Source organism: Bombyx mandarina, chromosome 03 (genome assembly GCF_030267445.1).
Source record: "Bombyx mandarina strain Sakado chromosome 03, ASM3026744v2".
Taxonomy (NCBI): domain Eukaryota; kingdom Metazoa; phylum Arthropoda; class Insecta; order Lepidoptera; family Bombycidae; genus Bombyx; species Bombyx mandarina.
In genome coordinates, this window is record NC_143210.1 from 7,584,860 (window position 1) to 7,612,128 (window position 27,269).

Consider the following 27,269-nt stretch of genomic DNA (forward strand, 5'->3'; position numbering starts at 1 on the left):
ATACAGCCCACCTAATAGTAAATGGTTACCGTTGTTCATGAATATCAACAATATTAGGGGTAAAGCCAAGCCGTTTGATTGATTGTAATTATTTTCAGAGCAATATTACCTAAAGAAGCTCAGATTGTCTGTAGTCTACAATTCTGATACGTTTACAATCAGCGTAAGAAAATAACGACAATTTGACTGGCGGCGCGGCATATTGCATGACGACATAGATTATCACTAGAATTCAACACATGACAATCGTGACATTTGATATTTATTAAATGTTGATTGTACTATTTACTCAAGAAATTCTTGAAAATATTTCTTTCATAATATTTAAATCGTTAAATATAATTGCAGTATGCTTTAGCAATCAAACACAGACTAGAAAAATTAGTAATATAGGTTTAAATTTTAATTTTTTTCTTTTTCCGTAAATAAGTTAATAAAAAATCTGGGCCAATGGATCTTGAAGACAATGCTTTGGGTTTGACCCAGGATCAGACCGATAAAATTTTACAATTTCAAGACTTAACTGGCATTGAAGACATGTCAATATGTAGAGATGTTTTGCAGAGACATCAATGGGATCTAGAGGTAAAAATAATAATAGTTTCACTATCGCGAAAGCTGCACTTCATAAATCTATTAAAAGCTTAACAAGCGTGGTTTAGAGTCATAAAATTGTTCTTGTTTCAAATTACCACTGTTAAACACAACTCTGCTGTCTATTTACAACTCAAGTTGCAAATGCCTCAGCACCTTTCCTGTTCTGAATTCATGTTGTATTGAAAGGTGAAAGGGTATTTAGTTTAAGCGACATTTTTGCCACTTTACAAGAGAGCTAGAGCTTAAACTTTGCAAAAAATGTCATAACAATAACTTCTTCAGCTATCTGAATGGAGTAAACTTCATTAAAGTTCAATTAAAAACATCAAACTGTTGATGGTGATACCAAGTAAGAAACACACCTTTAATTGCAAAGATAAATGTTGCTTAAATCAAATAACCTTTCACCTCTCGGTATAATCAGTTGATGTTTACTTTCTATTGCTAACTTCCATTTTCAAAACCAATTTAAATGATATATTATTCATAGAAAAGTCAAATATACTTCAGAAGATATAGTACCTGTGATGTAGAACTTTGTGATAATAGAGAGAGATTTAATATCGACGCTTGAAAGGCAAACGTGACTAAGCAACAATGCGTGAACTTTACAGTAGACTAATTTAAAGTTGAAATACCTGAAAACAAAATTTACTTTAACAAATCTAGCTGTAGTAGAATCTAGCTAGTAGCTGTAGGATTGAAATGATTTTAATCGATCTAGAAATATATATTTTTTGCGCATCGAATATGGTTATTGCCTATCATTTATGTACAAAGCAGTTATTGTTGCTTAGTCACGTTTGCCTTTCAAGCGTCTATATACTCTTTAGTTCATTTGTATGAACTGTTTCTATCTGTCCACTGACTAGGGTCAGATGTGTTACTTAAACCGATTTGTAAGGCTTTTGATGTGATGACTGAGCTCCATCTGTTTGTCGCAGTGAAGCCATAGTTTCACATGCAGCTTCAAATATCAAGACTCTTGGTATAGAAATAATTTAGTTAGAACAAATTGAAATCTTTAGTGATTGACAAGGGAGTCAAGTGGACCTTGATATTTTAATGATTTTGACTAATAGACTATTTCAAATTTTCATACATAAAAGGAAAAATAGAACTTTTATACATACTTATTTCCTTTCCTTTTTTACATAGATGGGAGATAAGAAGTAGCATTCTGTATATGGGTTGCTTACAGCTCATCACATTGCTGTAAAATTGTTACCGAAGCCCATAGATATAGACATAATGTGAATATGACTATCCACCTTGAGACTTGAACTCAGAGTCTCAATTGTATTGTACAATGGCTGTTCCACCTTTAAAGCAGGAATGCTAGATTGTGTGGCTGAAATAGGCAGAATGGTGGTCCCTAGCTGTGCAGCTTCACAAGACACCCTGCCACCAGTAATTGCCAGTAGGCAACTGCATTGTTCTCAATTCTCAACTCTGTTGCCCATTCTATGGTGATAAAATATAACAGATGTTGGTTTAACAATGTTAATATTACTAAATGAAATTATTAGACTTTGTCAAAATCACATATCAATAGTTAATTCATATATTTGATAAATTTGTAGGTAGCAATTCAAGAACAGTTGAATATTAGAGAAGGGCGGCCCTCTGTGTTTGCCACAGAAGCTCGGGCACCACCTGTTGTACATGACCACATTGCACAGCAAGTTTTTACTGAAGAACCACCAGAGGGACCCGGAGGTGTCAGGGGCCTAATACGTTATGTTGTTAATCTAGTTGTCTCAGTGTGCTATAGTACAATTTCATCTGTATTAAACTTGCTTTTAAGTTTTGTACGTAATGATGATAGAAGACGTGAGTACCATAAATTAAAGCAATAGCAATTTATTCAATAAATGAAATAACAAATGAACAAATTTAACTGGTATCACTACCAATTTTTATATTCCAGTGGCAACTGATCCATTAGCAGATGTAATGAATTTCATCAGTAGCTACCAAACAAAATTCAATGCACACCCAGTCTTCTATCAGGGAACTTATGCTCAAGCTCTAAATGATGCTAAGAACGAGCTCAGATTCCTAATTGTTTACTTACATTCAGATTCAGCACCAGAAACACAGAATTTCTGCAGGTTTGTACAATCAAATTTTTAGTTGAATTTGTAAAAGCATTAATATTTTTCTTGTAATAATAATTTTTAATGGACAGTTAATGATAATAATAAATTTAACTCCTATTTAGTATTAGTAATTAACAAAATTGATAAATAATATTTATAACCATAAATCTAAGTTTGAGATACTCAGATTTTTTAATGCTAGATATAAATGTAATTTAATATTTACACTTGTTGTGAATAAACACATGCCTGTACAGTTTTGGCTACGTCTTGTGCACCAATATTTCCTTAACCTTTTTATTTATTTATATTTGGTATATAATAAGTATGTTTTTTGGTAACTAATACTGCTACGCCAAGACCAATTATTATGATTTTGACTCGAATAAACTGTTAGTAATGAAATTCCCTAATACAATGATATCTGTCGTATTTCAGAACAACATTAGCAGATCCCGAAGTAGTCCAATATATAAATACGCATGCATTGTTCTGGGGTTGCTCAGTGGAGAGTGGGGAAGGTTGGCGCGTCGCTCAGTCGGTGGGAGGTCGGCGATATCCTCTTTTATGCGTTGTCTGCGTGCGGGAACATCGCATGACTGTAGTCGCTCGAAGTGAAGGGGCCTGTTCCGCCGAAATACTTATGCAGCGTCTTCGTCAAGTTGTCAGTGAAAATGAGGGTCACTTGGCTGCCGCCCGAGCGGATAGGTAAGTCGGCGTGACGATCTTCAAGTATAGACTGTATAGGGATATTTTTTTCTTTATCAAATAATTTGTAGTCTACGGAGCTATTTCAATTGCGCACGGGACTTTTTGGCGGGAACGCGAGGAGTGAAGTTGTGTAATTTGTTTTATTTTGTCTATTTAGTGTTTCTTCAGGTTCAAATGTGTAGTAACGGTGGTTTATTAACTGTTTAATATCTGTGAAAGTACATAAATGTGGGAAAATGAAACAAAGCCGCTGGACGTAACTTCTCGGGATCCTCCAAAAAGTCCACTGAAAAAATCTCAGTAAATGACCACCATTTGACTGAGATTATATATTTCAACCCAGATCATCAAATCTCATTTCATTTAATTTCATGCAAGTTGATTAATGTCCTAAATTACTCATCTTCATTTCCTTTCATCCCATATTATCATTTTTCATAAAATTAAGAATATAAATTAAAATAAGACATGACCTAAAGGTCTTAGTTACCAGGTCATAAATCCCTTAAAAAGAAAAAATTGCACACGGACAGATGACAATGAATTTAAAAATCCGAATGTGGTTTCAGATGTGGTTTTCAGTGGCGCAAGCTGACGAATTAAAAGAAAACAATATGTCAATATTAGGTTTAGTCTGTGCCTATCACATTAAAAAAAGGTACAATTCGTGGGGTGCTTAGTTGATGATTTTGAAGTTGTCGTAGCCTAAAGGATAAGATCTCTAGTGCATTGTATATAGCGATGCATTGGTGTTCGAATCCCGCCGGCATGTACCATTTCTCCAATAAAATACGTACTTAACAATACCGCCGCTCTGCCTATTTCTGCCGTGAAGCAGTGATGCGTTTCGGTTTGAAGGGCAGGACAGCCGTTGTACTGTTAAAAGTGAGACCTTACAACTCAAGTCTCAGGGTGAGTTTACGCTGTAGATGTCTATGGGCTCCGGTAACCACTTAACACCAGGTGGGTCGTGAGCTCGTCCACCTAACTAAGCAATTAAAAAAAATACATGTTTGAGCACTTGAAATCTCGCGCACAAACCTATCTATGTTTGAAATGTATTTACCAGAGTGGAACGCGAAGTGACAGCGCGGCTGAGGGCTGCCCAGGACGAAGCATACGCCGAATCCCTCGCGGCCGACCAGGAGAAGGAGAGACGAAAAGCGGCCGCCCGTGAATTAGAACAGTTACAGCAACAACAGTACTTAGAGGAATTGGAGCAAGAGGAACGCCGGAAACAAGAGGTTGCCAGTTAATAATTTTTTTTAATCAATTCCAACTACCCTCTTATTTCATGAATTAACAAGAATGAATGAATATATATATAACTAACTGACCCGGCAGACTTCGTAGTGCCTCAATCGATAAATAAAAGACCTAAACTTTTGTATCAAATAAACTTAAAACAAACAAAAGGAATCCGTCCGACGGGGGAAACATCAAAGGAAAAACAAAATTGTTATTTTTATTTAATTCCGAGCATTTTTATATTTATCTGTCTACCTTATAAACCTTCTCTGAACTTTCACAAATAATTCAAGACCAAAATTACCCAAATCGGTCCTGCCGTTCTCGAGTTTTAGCGAGACTAACGAACAGCAATTCATTTTTATATTTATATAGATATAACAATCTGGATGGACAATAAAACATAAATCTCGATATCAGAAGCACAAGGATGGACATAATAAATAAATAAATAAATTGTTTAATATAAATTAAAACGTATATTTCCTATTTCTCAGTTTCTTTAGACAACAGATTTTTTTAGATTACATAGACTTGTTTAAAGAAATCATATACCATAAAAAATTTATATAGATATCTAATGCATTCGAGTCTATTACAATAATGTAATGTCGAATGATGGTGTGGTTTGTTCAGGTGGTGGAGGCTCGTAAAGCGATGGCGTCTCGTCTGCCGTTGGAGCCGTCGGGCGGCGCTGACACCGTGGTGCTTCTGATCCGTCTGCCAGATGGCGAACGTCTCACTCGGAGATTTTCACATTTCCACACCACTCAGGTAAGGATTTTTTTTGTGTTAACTAGTTGTAAAAGCATAGAGGAACTCACATTGTAATAACATTCAGGCTATTGAATAGAATATACGATATAAAAGATAATATTAACCTACAGAAGGCGCGCGAGTTCATGTCAATCCTAAAGAATGCGTTAGTGCTGTCACCTAGATAATTATGGTGATGTCGATAACTACCGATTTAGTCAACAGCTGTCAATTTATGTAACTTAAGGTAATTTTGCAAATTATGAAATAAATGTGATAAGTAATTACTTATTTATTTCTAATAGAGATTTTTTTTTATTCCTATTCAATCACTTATCAGATGAAAAGACAACTGACAGATCAGTGTCGGAATCAGTATATTTTTTCGGTTTTTTTCTACCTGAACTTGTTGGAAGCAGAGTAGTCATAGTTTATTCACAATGAAATAACACAATAGGGTTAGCGTAAATTTTCGATATCGATAAGCGCGCGTCACATCCGTCAAGGACAACACTCGACGTCAGACAAATGAGGGGAGGTGGGCGAAGGTGGGGCGAGCTATCCCCCGCGCGTCGCCTCTGGCCCCGATGGACATGAACTCGCGCGCATACTATAGTATTATTGTTCGTGACGCATAGATGGTTCACATGGGCGTCGGATAACAGCTCACAATAACCAAACAAAATTTATTACCTCAAAGTGTACTGGTACGCCCAAAAATGTAATGTGTGTCCATAATTTTAAGGTCTAATATCGAAGCAATGAAAATTAAAAATACTTTCTGCTGCTTCTACAAAAAGAGAATTGAATTATTAATTTGTGAACACGTTACAGGATCTATACGACTTTGTGTTCAGTCATCCGCAGTCTCCGGAAGAATTCGAGATAACGACAAACTTTCCCAAACGCGTGTTAGCTCGAGGAACGTCCAACCTGTTGGACGTGGGACTGAAGGATCGAGACGTGTTGTTCGTTAACGATATCAACGCTTGAACACGAATATGTATACATTCTAGTTTTATATAAATTGGTAATAAAGTGTCGTTGTTTGTAAGGAATGCTCTTTTTTTGTAGTAACTTTTTGGGGTCAATGTTTCTTCCTTGTTGTGTAAGAGTGTGGTACCCAAAATCGGTTTTCATACATTTATGACTATTGATATTGTAATCCATGTGATCAGCCGTCGGACAGTTGTTTCTTTCTCGGAATTTTTTGTAGGCGGTGTAAGAGAATTTCTCCCGATGATGAATGTGTTTATGAAATGTGAAGATTCTGAAGGGTCTGAAATAGGATTAATGTATTACAAATCAGCTCGGTCTTCTGAAAAACAAAACAGATGTTAATCATTTGCAAAAATTAAAATAAAATAAATTGGCATAGTAAAAATGCTGGATTGCGTTTTACAAATATGTACAACACAATTCAAAATCATGCTTCCAACAGCTGCCGCCTGATGACAAAGTGCGGGCATTGACCCCGACTTTTGTAAGCTTTACATTGCGGATTCGCTTAATGCTTTTCTTTGAGCAAAAATAATAATAAATTAAAACAATACCTAATAATTGTTCTCCATGAATGCTAAGGTGGTTGGTGTTTCGGCGTCGGGAGATTGTTTTCTTACATTAAATTTTTACATGTATTTTATTCGAGTTTACATCTTGAACACGAATCATACGCAACGTAAAGATGGCGCTATATTAGTATAATAAAAAAAATGAAAAAAATATTTTATACTAGTTGATTTTTGGACCACCCGTAGATATTAAAATTAGAGGACCGATTGCAGATTTTAATAGAAGTGTGATTACAATGCTCATAATATAGGATACTCTTGTTATTGAGGCAATGTATAAAAAACGAGGCTGAAAGCATCAGATAATCATTTAGGCATTATCAAATTTCTCCCTTCATTTGAAAACGTTAAAAATACAGTAAGAAAGGCAAATGAATAAATCCACAAAGAACGAGCAGATGCAACTAGATTTTATAAATGCAGTAGCTTAAGTTATTTAAGCAGCCTGCAAACAGAAATTGAAATGTAGCGTATCTAATTCCTATAGTGATGTCTGTTTTTGGGGTTTTTTAAAAGATATTTTAAGTTTTATATTTACATTACATCTTTCCCCGTGTGAATTTTATTGTAGTTAGTTTTTATGTCTCCTAGTAATGTGATATTGAATGTTAAAATTAATTGTCAATGTACATAGATTAAGATGTAATGTTTTACGGTATGAACTAGCGGTCTTGGCGAATATTTATAAATTGTGTCTCGTTGTATCTCGTTCTCACTTTGTATTTCTCTCGGGAAATCATTTGCACTCTCTGGCTTAAAGGCTTATTACACTTGGCTAAATTTAGTCGACTGAATTCAGTGAAGTGTAATGGCATTCAGTAAGCTAGCCTACTAAATTCAGTAGCAAGCATGGTTTCTGACTGACTAAATCATATAGAAGACTAATAAGAAACGCATTTAGGAAGGTGTAATCGCGTTTAGTTACTTAATTTCAGTCGTCCCATAGCTCTCCGTGCGTAAGAACGTTTTAGTTTGTTTTTTACTTTCGAATAAAAAGTATTTATTTCTGTCACCTTTATTTAATATGCCAGATATTTATAAATAGCCCGACATCTTTCAGGGATAATTTTTGTCAGCAGGGGTTGGGATATTAAAGAACTAAATTTTAAATCTCCATACGAATTTCCTGTTGCAAGAAATCTTAATGCTACAACCGATCTTTCTTTTGAACTTATACTATCTCGCAGGATAGTATCCTGCTTTTGAATAAACGGTGTCACAAGGTTTAATATTAGGTCAAAGGATCTCGAATCCATTCGTAGATAATTTCTGAAGTCTGCTGCTTCTAAATCACTCATAATGTTCATATTTGCTAACTTTCCGCGCAGCTTTAAATATTTCTTTACCCATATTCTTCTTTTTCTTTTTTTTTGTTTCAATTGAGCCCACAGACCAATTTTTTGTTGTCTAGACAATGCTGGGGCCATCCGCTTACAGACACGACACGTCCTACTTCGTCGCGTTTAAATATACAATTGATTCAGTAACTGAATTTAGAACAGTGTAATGAGAAGCTTCTAACTTGCTTCTAAATTTGCTTCTGAATTTAGTCGACTAAATTTAGCCAAGTGTAATAAGCCTTTTAAAAAATATCGTTTACAAACACACAGATCGGGTCTCTCGAAGAAGGCCGACTAAAACAGTTGCATTTTTAATATCGGATAGACTAATCTTATTTAGCAGTAACCGGAAATTCTCGACTTTGCTATGAATATCATCGATTTCCTATTCCGAATTTTACGGACATTCACGTGGCGTCATAGCCAACAATATTATTTTAGTACTTGACAAAGTTATTGAAATAATAGGATTTTGTCAAAGTGGTATTCGACACCGATAGATACTATTTTAATTCGTTTAGTTTTCCGATAATTATTTATTTTTTATAATATACATTTCTAATTTTGTAAAAGATGGATATTAAATTTTTAAATAAGTTTCTGACAATGTTTTTTAAAAATATTGTTCGATTTGCATACCTACTTAGTATTTTTTTTATTACAAATAAATACATGTCTCTGTTTTTTTTAAAGTATAAAATGTAAATATAGTATAAAAAGGTGGCAGTAAATTATTATGTAGGATACATTTGGTAAATGCTTAAATTAAATGTAGTCATCATACAAAACAAATATAAATATTAAATATGCCTTAAAAATTACGATGATTGTTTAATTTAGAGAACGTTCGAACATTTCTTTCTGATTTATTTTTTAATATTTAACTGTAATTCCAAATATGATGTCAATGTTGTAGTGATGTAAATCAGTATCCAGTAGCTGTATTCAGAAACTTTCTTCGATTTTATTTCTTTTCTATCTATAAAGGTACAATAGCTTGTCAACGATTCATGGTTCTAATGATCAGAGTTTTATTTAAAAATTGTAAACTACCTATTTAGGTAAACAGATGAGCTTATTTTTACTTCACAAATCTTAACGTAAAATAAAAAATATTCTATTATGTCCTCACACAGGCCCGCGAGTTGAATGCAGTACTGAGGAATTAGTCATTTTGTCTAATGGGCTTGCCAGCAGGTTTTGAACACCGGCATAGTCGCATCGCTCGATACGAGTGTACCGGACGTCTTATCCTTTAGACCACGAGACTTGATCTAACTAGGTTTACACATGGAAATAAAATAAAAAAAACATGTAAAGAAAACATTATTATTATTCTTTCAAAAAAACTTTGTACTTTGTAACTTTGATTTTCAAAATAAATAGAAAATGACAAAATAATATTGAGCACTTGTTTTGCCATTTCCTGTGCTTAACGATTTCAAAATACACTTGATGTTTCAAATAAAACGTGATAACAATTTACTTAATGTAAAGTCTAATACATACGAGCTATGTTTGGCACACTACTAGACCGTGGTTTTTTAAGTCCTTTACTGCATTCAACGCGCAGACCTACGTTCTACGTTTGGCTTGAAATTTTAGTTATTTTAATGTTATGTTGTTTTTTAAGTCGAAATAAGACGTTTTGCATTTAATCTTAATGTTTTGTTATAAAATAGAATAAAGATTTTTTCATTTATTTCTGTATATTACTTTATTTTTTCACTTCAGTTTTTAATTGGTATAACATTTTAATTGGTTGTTACGAGCGGTTTGTGGCACTACTTCGTTGGACCTACCACTAATTTCGATTTGTATTATATTTATATGTCACTAAATAGGCTTTAATTGCCGAAATACAAAATAAAGGGAGGAAAAGCAGGATACCTAGATACTAGATAGATGGAATGGTGTAAATACGAGTTACAGTACCAGGCAATAAATATTGCACATCGATATTTAGATAGAGACAGTCGTCTAATTTTGTTTTTGTTGTAGGGCGTTACTTACCTGTGTGCGACGAAACACTAACGATCGGGCATCTATGGAGATTAAATGTCAATTAGGTAATGTGCAACAGGTATAACGCACTACGAAGCAAAAATTAACCGACTCTTTCCCACGGTCGATGTGCAATATTTATCGCCGGGTACTGTAGTACGAAGTCCTTGAATTTTTAAACATAGTTTCATTTAACTGGCGTTAAACTAAAATTTGAATAAAAAGCATACATACTTTTTCTAACACTTTATTGAACTCTATAGAATTTAACACAAATAAACTTATAAAAAACAACATAAAACCTGGAATGTAGGCACTTTTACATATTGGCAACACTAAATTCATTTACACTATGTCATCATGTGTTTTTGTTGGGATAACGATACCGTCCCCTCTATCCACACAGCCTACTGCATCAAAATTGTACAAAGTAACATTGTGTCCAATTAATTGAAGTATTTAGGCATTCCGAATTGTATTTATTAAAGTCCTATTGTATGCTGTCAAGGTTGGTATTTTGTCGTCGCCATTCCAAAGTTAGGTAAGCTGTCGACACGTAAAAGGTCTGATTAATTTTAAACGATCAACGCAACACCTTTACTGATATGTTAAACTGTACCGTGGTTTCCGTGCTTGAGACAACTAAGTGGATAAGAAGTCGTTCGAACTATAAGTAGCATTGTAGACACTCACTAGTTTCTGTGTTACATTAATTGTCTTTTATCGATTAGTAACGTTACTTTTCTGTTTAAGCTACAAACATGGCAATTAATAGGTTATATTTTTCTTATTAGTTTCTGTATTACAAAAATATCTATATGAATTATAGTGGGTGTTTGCGCAGTATATTATAATATATTACACTGAACAGTAAAGTTATAAAGTTATCATAATACAACCCGATTTTTCGCGTACATATTATAAATAATATAATCTACGTAATTTGTTGAATTTAGGTAGGCACGAGTTAATCTGTAGCTTTGTGATCGTTTTTTAATATATTGTTGGTCATAATTTTTATTTTTATTGCAATGGGTGGACGAGCTCACAGCCCACCTGGTGTTGAGTGGTTACTGGAGCCCATAGACATCTACAACGTAAATGCCGCCACCCACCTTGAAATATAAGTTCTAAGGTCTCAGTATAGTTACAACGGCTGCCCCGCCCTTCAAACCGTAACGCATTACTGCTTCACGGCAGAAATAGTCATAGGATAATTATCGTATATAGTCGGATTTTTTATTAGACGAAGTAAACTGACGTTTACTGTGTTGTCAGTTTTTGATGAAATAAAGATAGTGTTGTGACAAAGTGAATAATTGAAAAAACTCCTTAATGAATGAAATTGCCTCCATTGTCTAGTGAATAGTTAGTGTGCCAAACTGCCGATATCGGGTACAGCTTTGTACATACCAACTAGTTTTCGATGACTATGTTCCTATAGTATCGACCTATACTGAATACCGAGTGTTTTAAACATTAAGCAAAACATTGCGAGGAAACTTGTAAGACTGTCCTATTTTCAATACATCATGTACTTGAAACTATAGATGTATGATGTTGTAAAATATAATAATTATAGGTAGGTAATGAAAATAAAAAACATCGCTTATTACATAATTTGTTTTTATTCATCATCAGATAAAAAATCATCACTATCGCTTTCGGTGACATTAATTATAAATCTGTCTGAAACATTGTCGATCATGTGGTCGAGACCATACATTTTGTCTTCTTCTTTAATTATATGAGACACGCAGCTACTCCATTTTTCAGGTGTGATATGTTGAAGTCCTTCTTCAAAAAGTTTTTTTACTTCTGTCATTTTGAAGGTTTTGTTATTTCTTGCAACATATCCTTTAGCTTGCGCCCATACCAACTCAATGGGATTGAGCTCACAGTGGTATGGGGGCAGACGTAACACAATTACCCCATGCTGCGCTGCCATCTCGTCCACAACATACTTATCGCAATGTTCTTGTTTGTGCTGCCGTACAATGTCTATAAGAGTAGCTTTAACCATTGTTGCTTCGAATGAAATATTTTTGCTCGTTAGCCACTCTTGTATCCTAGGTTTAGTCCAAGACATTGTAGGCAGCGATTCTAGTTTCCTGGAGTGGTAGGGGGCATTATCCATCACTACTACGGAATTAGGTTTTAGTTTTGGCAAGACCCCCCTAAACCACTTCTCAAAGGAATCAGCATTCATCTCTTGATGATAATCTTCTTTATTCTTTTTGGCTTCAAATATTAATAGGCTGTCTTCTACGAATCCTTCTTCCCCGCCTATATGGCCGATAATTAATCGTTTGCCCTTTCCTAAAGGCTGTTTTAAACCAGTGGTCAAGCCATCTAGGAAGGCCTGGCGGGACGATAAAACTGTTTGGTCAATCCATACCTTTTTCGGTGCATGACCTTCAAGACAGTGAAAAATATTAATTAATTATTGAAAGTACAATTTAATGTAAAGAAAACAGAAAATTGTAATTACCTTCGTTGATCCAGGTTTCATCTTGGTAATAAATATACCTTCCTTCCTTTCGATACTCTTTAATATTTCGAAGGTATCGCTGGCGCCATAAAATTATGTCCTGTCTGTCGATTAAAATACTTTGTCTTGATTTTCTGATATAATTGAAATTTAAATGTTTCATAACATTTCTTAATGTACTCCAAGAAAAATCGGGCAAGTCTGGATCTTCATTGACAACCTTAAGAATCTGCAAAGTAATAAAAAAAGTTTTTGAGTAAGGAAGTCCACGCAATCTAATACTTTGGTTTTACAAAGAAAATTATGGTAGACACAGAATATAATGCAGTAGAAGGAATAAAGTTTAAGATACCTTTATAATGGTGGGTGGCTCATTTGCATAAAAAAAATGATGTACTTTTCGCCTTATAGCGGCAAAAGTAAAATCGTCCAATTTATCTTTGAAACTGTGTTTCGGTCCACGTTTCTCGGGAGACTTAAATTGTTCATTTTGTTTGTGTTCTTTTAATACTCTGTAAACTGAGGTCACACCAATTCCCAAAATGTCAGCTGTTTTCGAAACACATTCTTTTTTTTCGGGAGCTTCAATAGGTAATAGTGAAGCAGCTTTCTCCTCAAATACGTGTTTGTAGACGTTTTGTATCATAGCTTTTTCGGTAACGCTTAAAGCAATCCGCGGTCTCTTCTTTCTTGGAGACAAACTTTGGCTTGACGTGCTTGGTTGAGGATCCATATCGTTTGTACGGAACAATATAGCAACAAATAAACACAACAATTTCCACAAACACAACGTAACGAAAAACTTAACAAAAACAATAACTAAACAAATTTATTAAAATTAAATTTATTAAATTAAATTTATTCAAATCTTAGCTGTATATTTTTTTTATTTTTGATGTTAATGCACTGTCGATTGCACCTATAATTGAGGTGACATCAGCCATGAACTTTTGTCAATTTGTCAATGTTTTGTATTGATGATCACTTTGTTGGTGCAACTTAATAAATAAATAAATAAATAAATAAATAAATAAACAGCGTGAGCGCAGAAAAAACATTCGTGCTATCAGACCAGAGGTTAGAAGCCGAATTACAAACAAAATGGCAACTGACGCGCGCGGCGTTGATCGGTGTTGGCACTAGTCGCCGCGCCGCGCTTTGTAATAAGCTGTCAAAAAACTGATTGTAGTTACATACTACTAGTAACTTATATCAGAGCACTTTTGTACAATTTTATTTTAAATTAGAAATAATATTCTTTTATAGTTTGAAATGATTAACTATTCACACTCATTATTCATTCATCTGATTGAACAAGAACGCATCACTATTACTTTAAATATAGCAACATTATTTTACAAAGTGACATTAGCTACTGTCAGTGGGCTTCGTCTAATTAAAAATCCGACTATAGGTATAATATTAAAATAATATATAGGTAGGTACCTAAAAACATGCACGTTTGTTTACTACAACAATAATAAGATCTAGATGCTTTGCAACGTGTTTAGCACATTCACGATAAACGACGTGTTTTGTCTTTTATTTGTGATTAAAATATTAAAAATTTTTTTCTTCATTATAATCAATTTTCCTTAAATAAAACTTTGACTCATCTTTACAAAGATTCATATTTTTAAAAAGACGTTGGATGGAATATTTACAAATCATAAATGTATCGAATACAATATAAACTACTATTTTGTCTTTCTTTTACACTGAGGTATTCTAACAATCCGAATCACAATGAATTATGCCTACAACAATCACAAAATGACTATAATTATTTACACTGTGACATATTTTAATATCTAAAAAAGCTAGTTTATCACACTTTCTTTTAAGACTACTTACATAATGTATTTACACATTTAAGTAATCCATAATTATTACCCAATTTCTTTTTGTGCTTTTGACCATTTTTTAATTTTGATAATTGCAATAATAAACAAAGAAACAGAGACAAATCCAGACACAGAATCACATTATCTGGAAACATTTGCTAATTCTTCAAAGGACAGATATAATATAACATAACTGCGAATTTGCGATCTATTTACAAATGTTTTTTTACTGCGCCATTCCATTCCCATACAAAATTAACAATTGCTGCAAATGCAAGTACAATTATTGAATTTTTTTAAAATTTTATATTATTATTTCATTTGTTTCTAACAACCTCATTATTATTACAACAGGTATACTTAAGTTCTGAATTTATTTTAATAGAATTAAATTTATATTATTAAAGTGGTAGTTTTTGAAAAAATGCACAACCTCGTGTACGTGTTTTATTTTCGAAAGTTAGTTAGCTTTCATTATACCTAACAATTCACTAAGCTTGTGAAATAACAACATTGAATTTTTACTCTAGTTTCCTTGAAAGCTAAAAAAAAATTGTAAATTTTAACTATACTGCTACCTATTTGTGTTTTTATAGTCTTACAGCAATAAAAACTACTTTGTAAGAATTTCATAATATTTATAATTAATAATTCTGTAAAGGTATTTTTTTGCAGTAAATTTATTTCAGTAACTATTAAAATCTAGATGATATATTTTTCGCATTTACTTGTATTATTCCAGTCTTTCTGACAACGTATGTTGATAATCTATTTTATCTTGAAAGTTTATTGGTTATATACTGAGATCTACTTAGTTCAATTCTATTTTTTAGATCAATTAAACAATCCAATTTGCATTTAGTTCTTAGAGCAATACCATTACGTAACAAAACCACCACATCTATTCCATTATTGTGAAAAACTTTTAATAATATTTTTTCAGTTGACAAAATAAAATATTTCATTAAAATCACGATAAATTCAGAATTCATTTCTTCAATATAAATTCATGTTAGAGCATATCCTTAGCCCATAAACGCATGCAAACAATTATCTTTCATGCCTTCTTGTTTCAACAAATCTAGTGAAGTATGTGTGAACTCATTTGGTCCACAAATGCAAGCGTAATGAGTACATTTTGTATAACATTTCATGGAATCTTTATCGAATATGTTTTTAAGTAGTTCTTTGGATATTCTTCCTGTGTGTCCTATCCATGACGGACCAGCATTGGATAAAATATTGGTTACAACAAATCTGAAAAATAAATACATATTAAGTATGTGTATTCGATTTTATTAAGGACTTAAAGAAGGCCTACAAAATATAATAGTAGAGAAATAGAAGCGTAATCAATTTTAATTTGTTATCAGTTATTAACAAAGAATCGCATTTCACCAAATAAAAAAAGCAGTGTCATGTGTATTCACTTGACCAGTGATAAGATATACATTCATTTTCGTTAAAATTACTTCAATTAGGTAATTAAGTATTTTAAATTATTGCAATTCTTATGAGGTATTCTGATAGCATAATTAAATAGGGAATGGGAAGACAGTTAAGGACCTATTTCTTCCCTGCCAACTGTGTTTCTTTTTTAGTTTAATAATATTGATACTGACGTTTTCGTTTTATTAAAACAAAAGTGGTTTTTTTTCAAATGGCAACAGCGGTACAAGTTTAAAAACTTTTGAGTTTTTTTTATTACCTGACGAGTAATATGCTAATACATTAACGAGTTTATGACTAATAAGACTTATTTAAAGTCAAGCAAATCATACTCATTCATTTAGTAAACAACATAATCAAAATAATGTGGATTTAAGTAATTTACCTACTTAAAACATATTTCGAAATAGAAAATAAAATACAAACCTATCGTCCTCCTTCGCTATATCTTCAAGGATATCATTAAATAATATGTCTTGTTCTGTTTTGTTAAAGAAAAGCAGATGCACCCGTTCACTGAAACGATAAATAATTTTATTTTTAAAATGTACTTAAGTATATATTCAGAAATAAAGTGTTTGAAAATTACCATACTAATTGTTGATTATCATATTTAAAATTGATAAGGTATGCAAATGAAGGTAACGTGTAGTCAGAATTTATGGCTATCACGCAATGATTTTGATTGCCTACTAGTCAAGGCCGGTCACGTTTCGCGGTGACTGTCAGAAAATACACGGAATACACTCATTTGTGACGGAAACTAGTCCAGACTAGTTCGCGCCATCTTTTTTTTTTCTACCTAAGCTGAGAGCCTTGAGAGGTTATATCAGCGTAACCTTAACTAGTAGGTGAGCTCACGGGGCTCAAACCTGACGACGTTGCTGACACGAACCCTAGCAAGAGCCGTGCTTCGCAGAATCTACCACCGGATCGAAAACGCGACCCACTGAGAAGATCCGGCGAGAAACTCAGTGGGCTGTGTCTGAGGGTTAACGCGCCATCTATTTAATATTGATACTGCTATGACGAACGAGCCTTTTCTACAGTGCTACTTCAACAATGTGTCCACTGCTGATATTTTTTTTATTTTTTTTATGGCTGAGTTTGTGGATGAGCTCACGGCCCCGGATGGTGTTAAGTGGTTACCGGAGCCCATAGACATCTACAACGTAAATGCCGCCACCCACCTTGAGACATGAGTTCTAAGGTCTCAGTATAGTTACAACAGCTGCCCCACAAGAGGTTCTACCACCAGTAATTAAGCAAAATTTTTTTTTTTTAGTCTTTTTCTTTAGGCCACGACGACTTTGTGAGGGATCTTCTCTATTGTGCACAGAGAATAACAGAAAAGGACTCTTATAAACATTTTTCATTCATAGTAACATAAATATAACAAAACTGAAAAACAGTTTTATGTCGTATGTAGGTATATTTACACTCACACATGGGTTTATTACAACTACACGTTTTATTTTGTTTACGTATTCTGCAACGCCATTTCCCCGGTAGTTGGATTGAGGTTAAATACTATATTGAGCGAACAAGTGTCATAAAATTATTACTTCACTAGAGCAACGTACCATCTGGGGTTAGATCTCGCCAGCATAAACTTTACGAGGCCGAGCATCGGAGTAATGCCGGTCCCAGCGGCTACAAGATACATTACCTTCACCGTTTTCAACTGCAATAAAATACGTTTAATATAAATCGACACAGTATTAGCTTACATAATTACTACGTTACTAAGAACCGTTTTTCCCCCCATACACATTCGCTGGTAGCCTAAGAGGCTATTTCAGGTACGCCTGGACGGGTAAGTGAGTTCACGGGTTCAACCTGAGAGGATTTGCTAAAACTAGTCCTAGCAAGAGCAGTGCATCGCAGAATCTACCAAGAATCGCGACCCACTGAGAAGATACGGCTAGAAACTCGGTGAGCTGCGTCTATGGGTAAGAACCGGTTGCTTCACTGCGCGCGTAACAGAATTCTCAAAACTTGAATACTGTAAGAAATGCGGTACATATATGCGACACATTTTTCATAAACTAGTGGTCCCGCAGTAGTCGAAATTCGACTATAATTAATTGAAATTGTAAGTTTGTACACTATTGATTCTATTTTCAAAGACTATTATACTTCTATAATCACAAATTTCGCCAAGAGTACACTATAGAAAAATATTAATAAAGACAAACAATATTTAATCTATTCTCAATTTGACCACAGACGTCAAGAACAAAAGTTTGACAATAAATAAATAGTATGCATGCGTGTGTGCGTCAAATACATGGTAGTGTGTGTAATGTTTTTATTTATTAATTTAATGTATTTTTTAGGCATAATTTTGAAAAATATATTAACATTCTGCACTCCTTCTCTATATTCTCTATAAGTGTGGGAAATTTCATACTCCTCCGTCCGCGCAATTTTCGTAAAAAGGGATACAAAGTTTTTCCTTCACGTATTCATATTTCATAAATAAATCTTGAAGACGTTCTACGGATGATTTAGGTGTTTTATAGCTTATTATATTATGAAGGTGCGTTGTATTTTGTTGATTTTTAAAATACTTATTTTTAAAGCGACCGCGGGCGCTGCTTCATCGTGACTGTAACATGACGTTACAATTTAAAATATTAGGCAATTTTATGTAAGTACAAAAACTTGTCTGATCGTAAGGAGTAGAGTTTAATTCCTTCAGTAAATATTTTTTTCTTTACTGTTACACTTCAAGATGAGAAGGCTCTTGAATTTCCATTTAGTATAATCAATCTCTCTATATTTCGTAAATAAAACGATACGATGAATTAAAGATTCGTATCTATTTGTTGTGAATTTTCCGAGATCTAATACCTATTGTATCTCTATGAAAGAATTAATTTAATATCGGAATTAGAATCTTTCAGAACATGCCCATAGCTCCACTAGATTGCATGGTATAACTCATAATCATGTGATTATACCGAGACACGACCCTCGGGCACTTACCGATATTTGTAAGTAATAAATTAACATTATTATGCCAATCCATTATGGTGGAAAAACTTCGTGTAATAAAATTAAGCCCTCAAAAAGGGACCGAAATTGTGTGCTCAATGGGCTGGTTTATGGTCGCTAAGTTTTGTACCACTGTCTGCCTATTTCGGCAATTAGATTATAAAGGAAATACTTAGCACGTGTAATCAACAAAAGTAACCGTACTTAGTAGTGGCAAGTTGTTTAGTAATCCCGCAAGATTAGGTACCTACCACCACCACGTGTGTTTCTGTCATGATCTCACTCGATCTACTTTGAAGGGCGCGATAGCCGTCGATTGTGACTTTAAACTCATATCTCAAAATGAATGAAACATTCACGATTTGTTGTTTATGAGTTTTCTTCGGGTGTCACAAGTCGTAGATATAAATAAATATTTAAAATTACTTTTACGGTTTTATCTCGTGTCTGTTACAGTTTTCGTCAAGGAAATATTTAGTTTCGTAAATACTAGTAAAATCATTTTTATTAATTAACACTAGAAGGATGGCAGCTCATCCATCGATCCACGCAGTAATAGTAAATCTTATTATTTTATTTATATTTACTGATTAAACAGCAACCATAATGAGCAGGTCATTTCCAAATTTCGTAAGTCAAACATTTTTATAGCGTACGCACGCTATGAAAATGTTTCACAAATTAATTAATTAATTTTTAAAAATACGTTACTCATACAGGCGCGTAGGCGTTAGAGTTCACACGACACTTAATGTGCTTTAATGGATGGAAAATTTTCACGGGTTTGTGTATTTTATAAAAAACCAAAACAAACCTTTGACAATTCAAAATTTCCATATGGTCCGGATAACGTAACCACGTCACTAATCTTCAGAGAGGCCAAGAGCGGAGACATTGCACCTGAGTCATATTTCTTCACTGCTAATCTTAAAGCTGAAAGCACGTCATCAGTTGCACCCCAACCTTCGCCTACGGGAGTATATGATCTGACTAATTCAGAACCTGCGAAGAAAAGAATCAATATCGTAAAACATTTCATCGTTTCATGCACATCATTTCTAATAAAAAATATAATACTTCCACTAAACTCCAATCTTCTATTTATCTCTAATCTATCTACAGTGGATCCGACGGCCGACACATCAAAAGCTCCCTATGAGCGATTGGGTCATAATAATGGCGGGTTGCCTCCTAATCAATTAATGGATGGGAGAAAATTATTATTGTGGCAATCAAACTGTTCAAGATAACAAACCGTTAATAATGGTCGTCGTGGCCTAACGGATAAGATGTCCGGTGCATTCGTGTTGAAGCGATGCACCGGTGTTCGAATCCCGCAGGCGGGTACCAATTTTTCTAATGAAATACGTACTCAACAAATGTTCACGATTGACTTCCACGGTGAAGGAATAACATCGTGTAGTAAAAATTAAACCCGCAAAATTATAATTTGCGTAATTACTGGTGGTAGGACCTCTTGTGAGTCCGCACGGGTAGGTACCACCGCCCCGCCTATTTCTGCCGTGAAGCAGTAATGCGTTTCGGTTTGAAGGGTGGGGCAGCCGTTGTGACTATATGAGACCTTAGAACTATATCTCAAGGTGTGTGGCGCATTTACGTTGTAGATGTCTATGGGCTCCAGTAACCACTTAACATCAGGTGGGCTGTGAGCTCGTCCACACAGCAAAGCAATAAAAAAAAAAAAAAAAAAAAAATTCAATTATTTGGAACAAGGAAATTTGAGATACATCAAAACGGAATTACTTAAAAGGTTCATAATGGTGACCTAATCTTGTACTCTATTTGCTTTTACATAAATGAAAGTTTTACGCGTATTACCTTCCATTTGCTCGTGTATCCGTACGTGGTGTCCGAGAGGCACGAGAACAGGACCAGCCTTAGGTGTCAACGAAAGCAATGTAGTGTCGTGTGACACACGATCTACACGCATTATACGACATTCCATTGTTCTAGGCGAAGAGATTTTCTTTGGCACACCTAGGACTACTTCACCGCAGCCTTTCCAGAGACCGCTTTCCACTTTACGTGCAATGACCTTAACAAAATAACTGAATAATTAAAATTAGGTTGTCGTGTTCCTGTCCAGTTTCCTGATTACTGATAAGGAACATTTTTTTAATACCTATTCTAGCAGCCTCGAGGGGTTATTATAAATTCACCGAACTAGTAGGTGAGCTCACGGGGCTTAAACCTGTCGTCGTTGCTAACACTAGCCCTAGCAAGAGCAGTGCTTCGCAGAATCTACCACCGGATCGGAAACGCGATCCACTGAGAAGATCCGGCGAGAAACTCAGTGGGCTGTGTCTGTGGGTTAATTCACTCGCCGAGCCCTTCAGCCACCATTAGTGGATCGGGTGAATCCGAAATGACGTGATATAAGGAACGAAAAGTAAATACTACACGCAATACAAAAAAAGAGTCAAGCTAACAAACAACCCAAAATGCTATATTGGAATTAAGTTTTCGTGTAAAACACGAACGTGTCTATAGTAAATATTATGATTTTATCGGAAAAATTGTTACCTCTACTTTACCACTCTCTGCAAACACCCGTAGCTGCAAAGGTTCCTGCAAAGTCGCCTCAGGTGATATTTTAAGTGTTCTAAGCCAACCGTTCGTTGCTACTTCGATCAATAGGAAGCCGTCGGTAATCCTCGCACATCCACCAGGATTTGCCAGCGGACCCGTGTAGACGGAGATTGTTAGCTTTGTAGATGTTTGAATCCAATCGTATCGCATAGGGGTGGGAGTTTCTGTATTTTTATCGGCTTTCTTCACAGGACTCGCTGCTGCTCGCCGGCTTATAGACACCGGTAAGTCGCTAGATTGTATCAGACTCTGCATTATTTTACTCGGCGGGCTACCTTTGGCGTTTTCTTCGCTTTTATTTGATATTTTCTTTCTTACGGGCGTAATACAATTAGCTAAATTCTCCATAGATTTTCTGACTAATTCTTGTGCTTTAGAAGGTTCTCTGAGGCGGTCCGATTTTGAGGATGGTGAGGAGGTGTCGAAGAGTTCTTCTGCATCGGGTAGATCATAGCGCAGAGGGCCTACTAAGCATTTGGCCAGAAGCGAGTCGTAGTTCACCCAAGGATGGACTTTATCGAATAATTGGGTGGCGTCCATTCCTGCGCCACGCATTAATTCTTCGGGGCCTTAATTTAAGAAAGAAATCAGTCGTAGATATATTCTATGTAATTCAGTTGCTTTAAATTTTATTTGTTAAAATTCACCGTACTAAAACTTACCGCCAGGGTGATAAGGTAAGTAGTGGGTTATGTTATAAACCCGACCGCGGATGGCTAGCCACGCATCTTCTGCAACAATACATGTAGTTCGTGAACCGATTTATCAACTTTATTACAATATTAAGTAAAATAACAGACAATACAGAAGTGGAAGAGTAGAAAAAGGAAAGCTGAGCCCACCCCCATGTGAGATAACTAGCGAGGAAAAGAGAGAAAGACAGACAGAGAGAGAGAGAGTAATACAGAAAAAATTTGTAAGACGTCCTTGATTGAAACTTTTACAAAATGTATGTTTGTTTTTATACATTTTATGTGGCTATTCATTTTCTGATTGGAAGTAGGATAGGCCGACGAAGAACACAGCGCAGGGCTAAGGTATTAACCGATCAAAATAAATGAGGTGAATAATAATTAATTTACTTTGAGTGTTGTGTGCCGCTAATTCGGTGTGGGTGACGGGTCGTATCCGTCCTCCAACGCCGGTCAGATCTTTGCCGGAGTTGCCCAGTCTGATCCAATCCATCAAACTGTGCCCGGGTTGAAGGGCACATTTGTTACGAGGGTTGCCTGTTAAAACAATAATTAAGTAGGTACTAAAATTAGAAACACCAAGTTAAACCTATTTCTAATGTTTTCATGTGTTTCCTTAAAGACTATCAATCATCTTGAAGTATTCACTAGGAGTTGCATCGGTATAGTATTCATATACAAATCGGTAATTTTTATCGAGTATTACTGGTGGAAGGGCGTCTTGTGAGCCGAAACAGGTGAGTGCCATGAATCTTCGTATTTCCGTCCTGAAGCGATACTTAATTGCGTTTTGCTTCGAATGGAGGCATACCCGTTATACTCTATAATCGATACTTAGAGCTCATGTCTCATAGTGGGTAGCTGGACATTTATTTTGTAATGTCTATGAGCTCCCGTAACCACTTAACACTAGTAGGGCCATGAGTTCATTCACCGGCCTATGAATAAAAAAAACATTATGAAACTCGTACATGAGTAACTGAAAATATTATCCACTGCCATAGCAGTATGACTGTAGCTATTTGTTGAGGCTGCATATTCGAATATCGAAAGCCTATCGAAAGAATAAAAAAAATCCATTCCGTTGCCTTGTCAATAAATGAAAATGTCACATATTTTACAATTGTTTACCTACTTTATACAAAAATTGTTAATAATAATATAAAGCAAAAACAACTGATTCAACTGATAGTCGTCGTCGTGGCCTAACGGATAAGACGTCCGGTGCATTCGTGTTGAAGCGATGCACCGGTGTTCGAATCCCGCAGGCGGGTACCAATTTTTCTAATGAAATACGTACTCAACAAATGTTCACGATTGACTTCCACGGTGAAGGAATAACATCGTGTAATAAAAATGAAACCCGCAAAATTATAATTTGCGTAATTACTGGTGGTAGGACCTCTTGTGAGTCCGCGCGGGTAGGTACCACCGCCCCGCCTATTTCTGCCGTGAAGCAGTAATGCGTTTCGGTTTGAAGGGTGGGGTAGCCGTTGACTATACTGAGACCTTAGAACTATATCTCAAGGTGTGTGGCGCATTTACGTTGTAGATGTCTATGGGCTCCAGTAACCACTTAACATCAGGTGGGCTGTGAGCTCGTCCACACAGCTATGCAATAAAAAAAAAAAAAAAAAAAAAAAAAAAAAATGTTTTTGTTGTACCTTTTAGTTTTATCGCAGATATAAATTAATATGTATATCTATACTAATATTATAAAGAGGAAAGATTTGTTTGTTTGTTTGTTTCGAATAGGCTCCGAAACTACTGGACCGATTTGAAAAATTCTTTTTCCATTAGAAGCCGACATTGTCCCTGATGAACATAGGCTACTTTTTTATTTTATTTTTTGGTTTCATGTTTCCGAAGCGAAGCGAGGGCTGGTCGCTAGTCTAGTATATTTTTATGATATCCAATAAGGCAGATTAAAAAAAAGAGGGAACATAGAGTTAAATTTAATATAACGTAATATTATTATGTCGTATTGGGATTTTGATCTGAAAAAGTGGGTACAATAATACGTTGATGTAGTACAGTGCTTCTATTTCATTTCGGTACCCAAAATGAAATATTATAATATCTCTGGAGTTGGGAATTTCGTCTACTCAAATCATATTTCTCGAAGTCCAGTAAAAGTAGGCGAATCATTTTATACAAACAATTTGATGACCGAATTAATTGAAATAGGAATCTTTTATGGGAAGAATAATTTTAAATGTGCATATATTACGCGTAAAAATATGTGTCTTTTTTTTGTTAACCTCAATGTGGTTATTGCTTAGGATTTAATGAAGTTTTAATTTTTTTATTGCTTAGATGGGCGGATAAGCTCTGAGTCCGCCGGGTGTTAAGTGGTTATTGGAGCCCATAGACATCAATAACGTAAATCCACCTTGAAACATGAGTTCTAAGGTCTCCTTTTTTTCAGTACATCGGCTGCCCTACCCATCAAACCGAAATGCATTACTGCTTGACGGTAGAAATAGGTAGGGAATTGGTACCTATGCGGCCTCACAAGGTGTTCTACCACCTTATGCTGTATGTATTTAAAACGCTATTTTAATTTTTCTATTTTACGAAGTCTCAGCATCGTTGCTATTAATTAGATAATAGATAATTAATTACTTTTATATCGATAAAACATTCATAAAAGGTCTCGACCTCCCTTTTTAATTTTGAATTAATTGGATAAATTTTTGAAATCTTATCCATGACGACTTGCCCCAAGACCTGACTAATTGTGCGGATAACTTTGAAAGAAGCCGTATACAGTACACAATAACGTCATTTCGTTTATTATATAATAACTAGATATCCAAGGTTTTCAATTATAAGGTTAATTAAAGCTTCGGTGAAAAACTATAGGATCTTTGGTGTTTAAGCTTCTTTAAAAATATTAAGGAACCTGAAAAGAAGGCAGCTACTGAATACCGCCACCCTAGGCTAGGAAATGGGCAGAATGGTGATATTCTCATACCCGTGCGATCTTACATTGCCCACAGTCAAGTATATCTAACATTTACAATTTTTAATACATAAATGCGAAAGTACATTATTAGTACCAATTGCCAACATTGAGGTATAATAGAGATGCGAGATTGGGGAGTGAAAGTTACAGGATAACAAACTTGTTATAAGTACAAACACAAGTACTACTCTTGATGTGTGGTTCAAACTATGATCTCAGTTGTTTCTTCTGTGAATCATATAACATCTGTAAACTCTTTCGTACTGTTACGTGTTTTTATAATATTGTTTGGTTGCCTTGTGTACGTATATATATATTGTAATAGAACGTGAGATGACAAAATGATTTACGAAGGGTTTTATTTTTCTTTTTGAAGGGTTGAATAAGGCTTCCGGACCTTACAAATAAAATTATCATGTTATGCTACGCGAGTCGAAGCGTTATATGCTAAAACATTCTTATGATGATAAGACCCTGTATTATAGTCGGAACTGTTTATTATAATAATAGTAATATTAATACGTGAAGCAAAAATTTTGTATCCCTTTTTACGAAAATTGCGCGGGCGGAGGAGTATGAAATTTTCCACACTTATAGAGAATATAGAGAAGAAGTGCACAATGCTAATTTTTTTTTTAAATAATGCATAAAAGATACATTAAATCAATAAAGAAAACATTACACACACTACCATATATTTGACACACACACATATGCTCTTTGTTTATTGTCAAACTTTTGTTATTGCTTAGTCTGTAGTCAATTTGAGGATATGTTAGTATTGTTTATCTTTAATATTACGAGTATTTGTCTATAGTGTAGTCTTGGCGAAATCTGTAACAATAGGACCATAATCATGTTGAAACTTATAATTTCAATTAATTATTGTCGAATTTCGACTACTGCGGGACCACTAGTATAGTAATATTACGTCAGGGACGTCAAGTGATTGAAGAAAGACGTTTTGGTGGTCTTTTGATTTATCTTACATTTTTATTACCGATTTTATTTTGTAGTACTTGTGTACTTCATTTTATGAGTCACAAAGACGGTTACTCGATTTGAAATTTATTTTGAACTTTTGATTTCTTAATTTACTGACATTTAGTAGCAATAGCATACCCGGCTGAGACTGTTAAAACACACTCATTAATGACCGTGGCATAATGAACGAACTACAAAACAACGACGAGCATTTACAGAGACCCGTCCATTAGGTCCTTAATCTCTACCGTACGAAAGTAGGTACTTTCCCAACAAACCTGAGCTAAACTGTAAACACCAATAAATTTCCGTGTGACAGTGGGGAATTGGCCTATTTACCAAAGCAACAGCGTTATGGCCTCTACAAATTTTCCCGTAAATCAATATTGTCTCAATTAATTCAACGTAATGGCTCGTATAGATGAGAACGGAAGACCTTTGTTAAAACGAGGAGAGATTTTTTTTTATATTCAAAAAATGAATAAATGGTTTTATAATATTATGTGGTAAACGAATATTGTCAAAATGTGATGCCGAATGAAAAAAATACATTATTATGCTGAAAAATTACAAAATTACAACTAAAATGACGAATTTAAGCCTAGGTACTTCTAATTCCAATAACGAATTATACTAAATTGTCAGCAGCACTAGCATTTACTATTACTATTAAAAATGAAAAACAAAAAGACACTTTAATGTCATCAGAGTTTTCTTTCAATCCTTTCAAAAATGAATTAGTTAGAAATGAGTTTGATTTATCGCGTCATATCCAACCAAGGGGGCAGGGGTTTCAAAGAGGCAGGAATCACTACGAAGTTATTCTAATCTGCTTTCACAATAAAGTTTTTTCTACTGGCATTTGTTGTTGCATGAATATAAAACAATGCAGACAGTTAAAC

The 27,269-nt window shown here is 34.7% G+C and overlaps 3 protein-coding genes across 7 annotated transcripts in view; 1 reads left to right on the forward strand and 2 right to left on the reverse strand.

Annotated features, from left to right (window-relative positions):
- The first annotated feature begins 111 nt into the window (after positions 1 to 111).
- Positions 112 to 6,468, forward strand: Faf2 (Fas-associated factor 2). The gene is made up of 7 exons (XM_028186244.2): positions 112 to 585; positions 2,181 to 2,430; positions 2,528 to 2,711; positions 3,138 to 3,407; positions 4,480 to 4,654; positions 5,295 to 5,432; positions 6,249 to 6,468. The coding sequence occupies exons 1-7, from the start codon at positions 451 to 453 to the stop codon at positions 6,405 to 6,407; spliced, it is 1,311 nt and encodes a 436-aa protein (XP_028042045.2). The 5' UTR covers positions 112 to 450; the 3' UTR covers positions 6,408 to 6,468.
- A 4,092-nt stretch (positions 6,469 to 10,560) lies between these two features.
- On the reverse strand, positions 10,561 to 15,432 carry LOC114249281 (uncharacterized). Its single transcript, XM_089740058.1, has 3 exons — positions 13,173 to 15,432; positions 12,821 to 13,049; positions 10,561 to 12,744 (listed from the first exon to the last, which is right to left on the reverse strand). The coding sequence occupies exons 1-3, from the start codon at positions 13,551 to 13,553 to the stop codon at positions 11,957 to 11,959; spliced, it is 1,398 nt and encodes a 465-aa protein (XP_089596184.1). The 5' UTR covers positions 13,554 to 15,432; the 3' UTR covers positions 10,561 to 11,956.
- Positions 15,433 to 15,564: 132 nt separating this feature from the next.
- LOC114251853 (cytochrome b5 reductase 4) overlaps positions 15,565 to 27,269 on the reverse strand; it is a 50,709-nt gene continuing 39,004 nt past the window's right edge. For all 5 annotated transcript variants that reach the window (XM_028186249.2, XM_028186251.2, XM_028186252.2 and 2 more), the window contains 8 exons: positions 22,806 to 22,952; positions 22,386 to 22,454; positions 21,658 to 22,292; positions 20,953 to 21,169; positions 19,928 to 20,115; positions 17,697 to 17,797; positions 16,540 to 16,629; positions 15,565 to 15,921 (listed from right to left, as the gene is read on the reverse strand). In XM_028186249.2, coding sequence (XP_028042050.2) covers positions 15,690 to 15,921; positions 16,540 to 16,629; positions 17,697 to 17,797; positions 19,928 to 20,115; positions 20,953 to 21,169; positions 21,658 to 22,292; positions 22,386 to 22,454; positions 22,806 to 22,952 — 1,679 coding nt within the window. In that variant the 3' untranslated portion in view covers positions 15,565 to 15,689. The remainder of the gene's footprint in view (positions 15,922 to 16,539; positions 16,630 to 17,696; positions 17,798 to 19,927; positions 20,116 to 20,952; positions 21,170 to 21,657; positions 22,293 to 22,385; positions 22,455 to 22,805; positions 22,953 to 27,269) is intronic.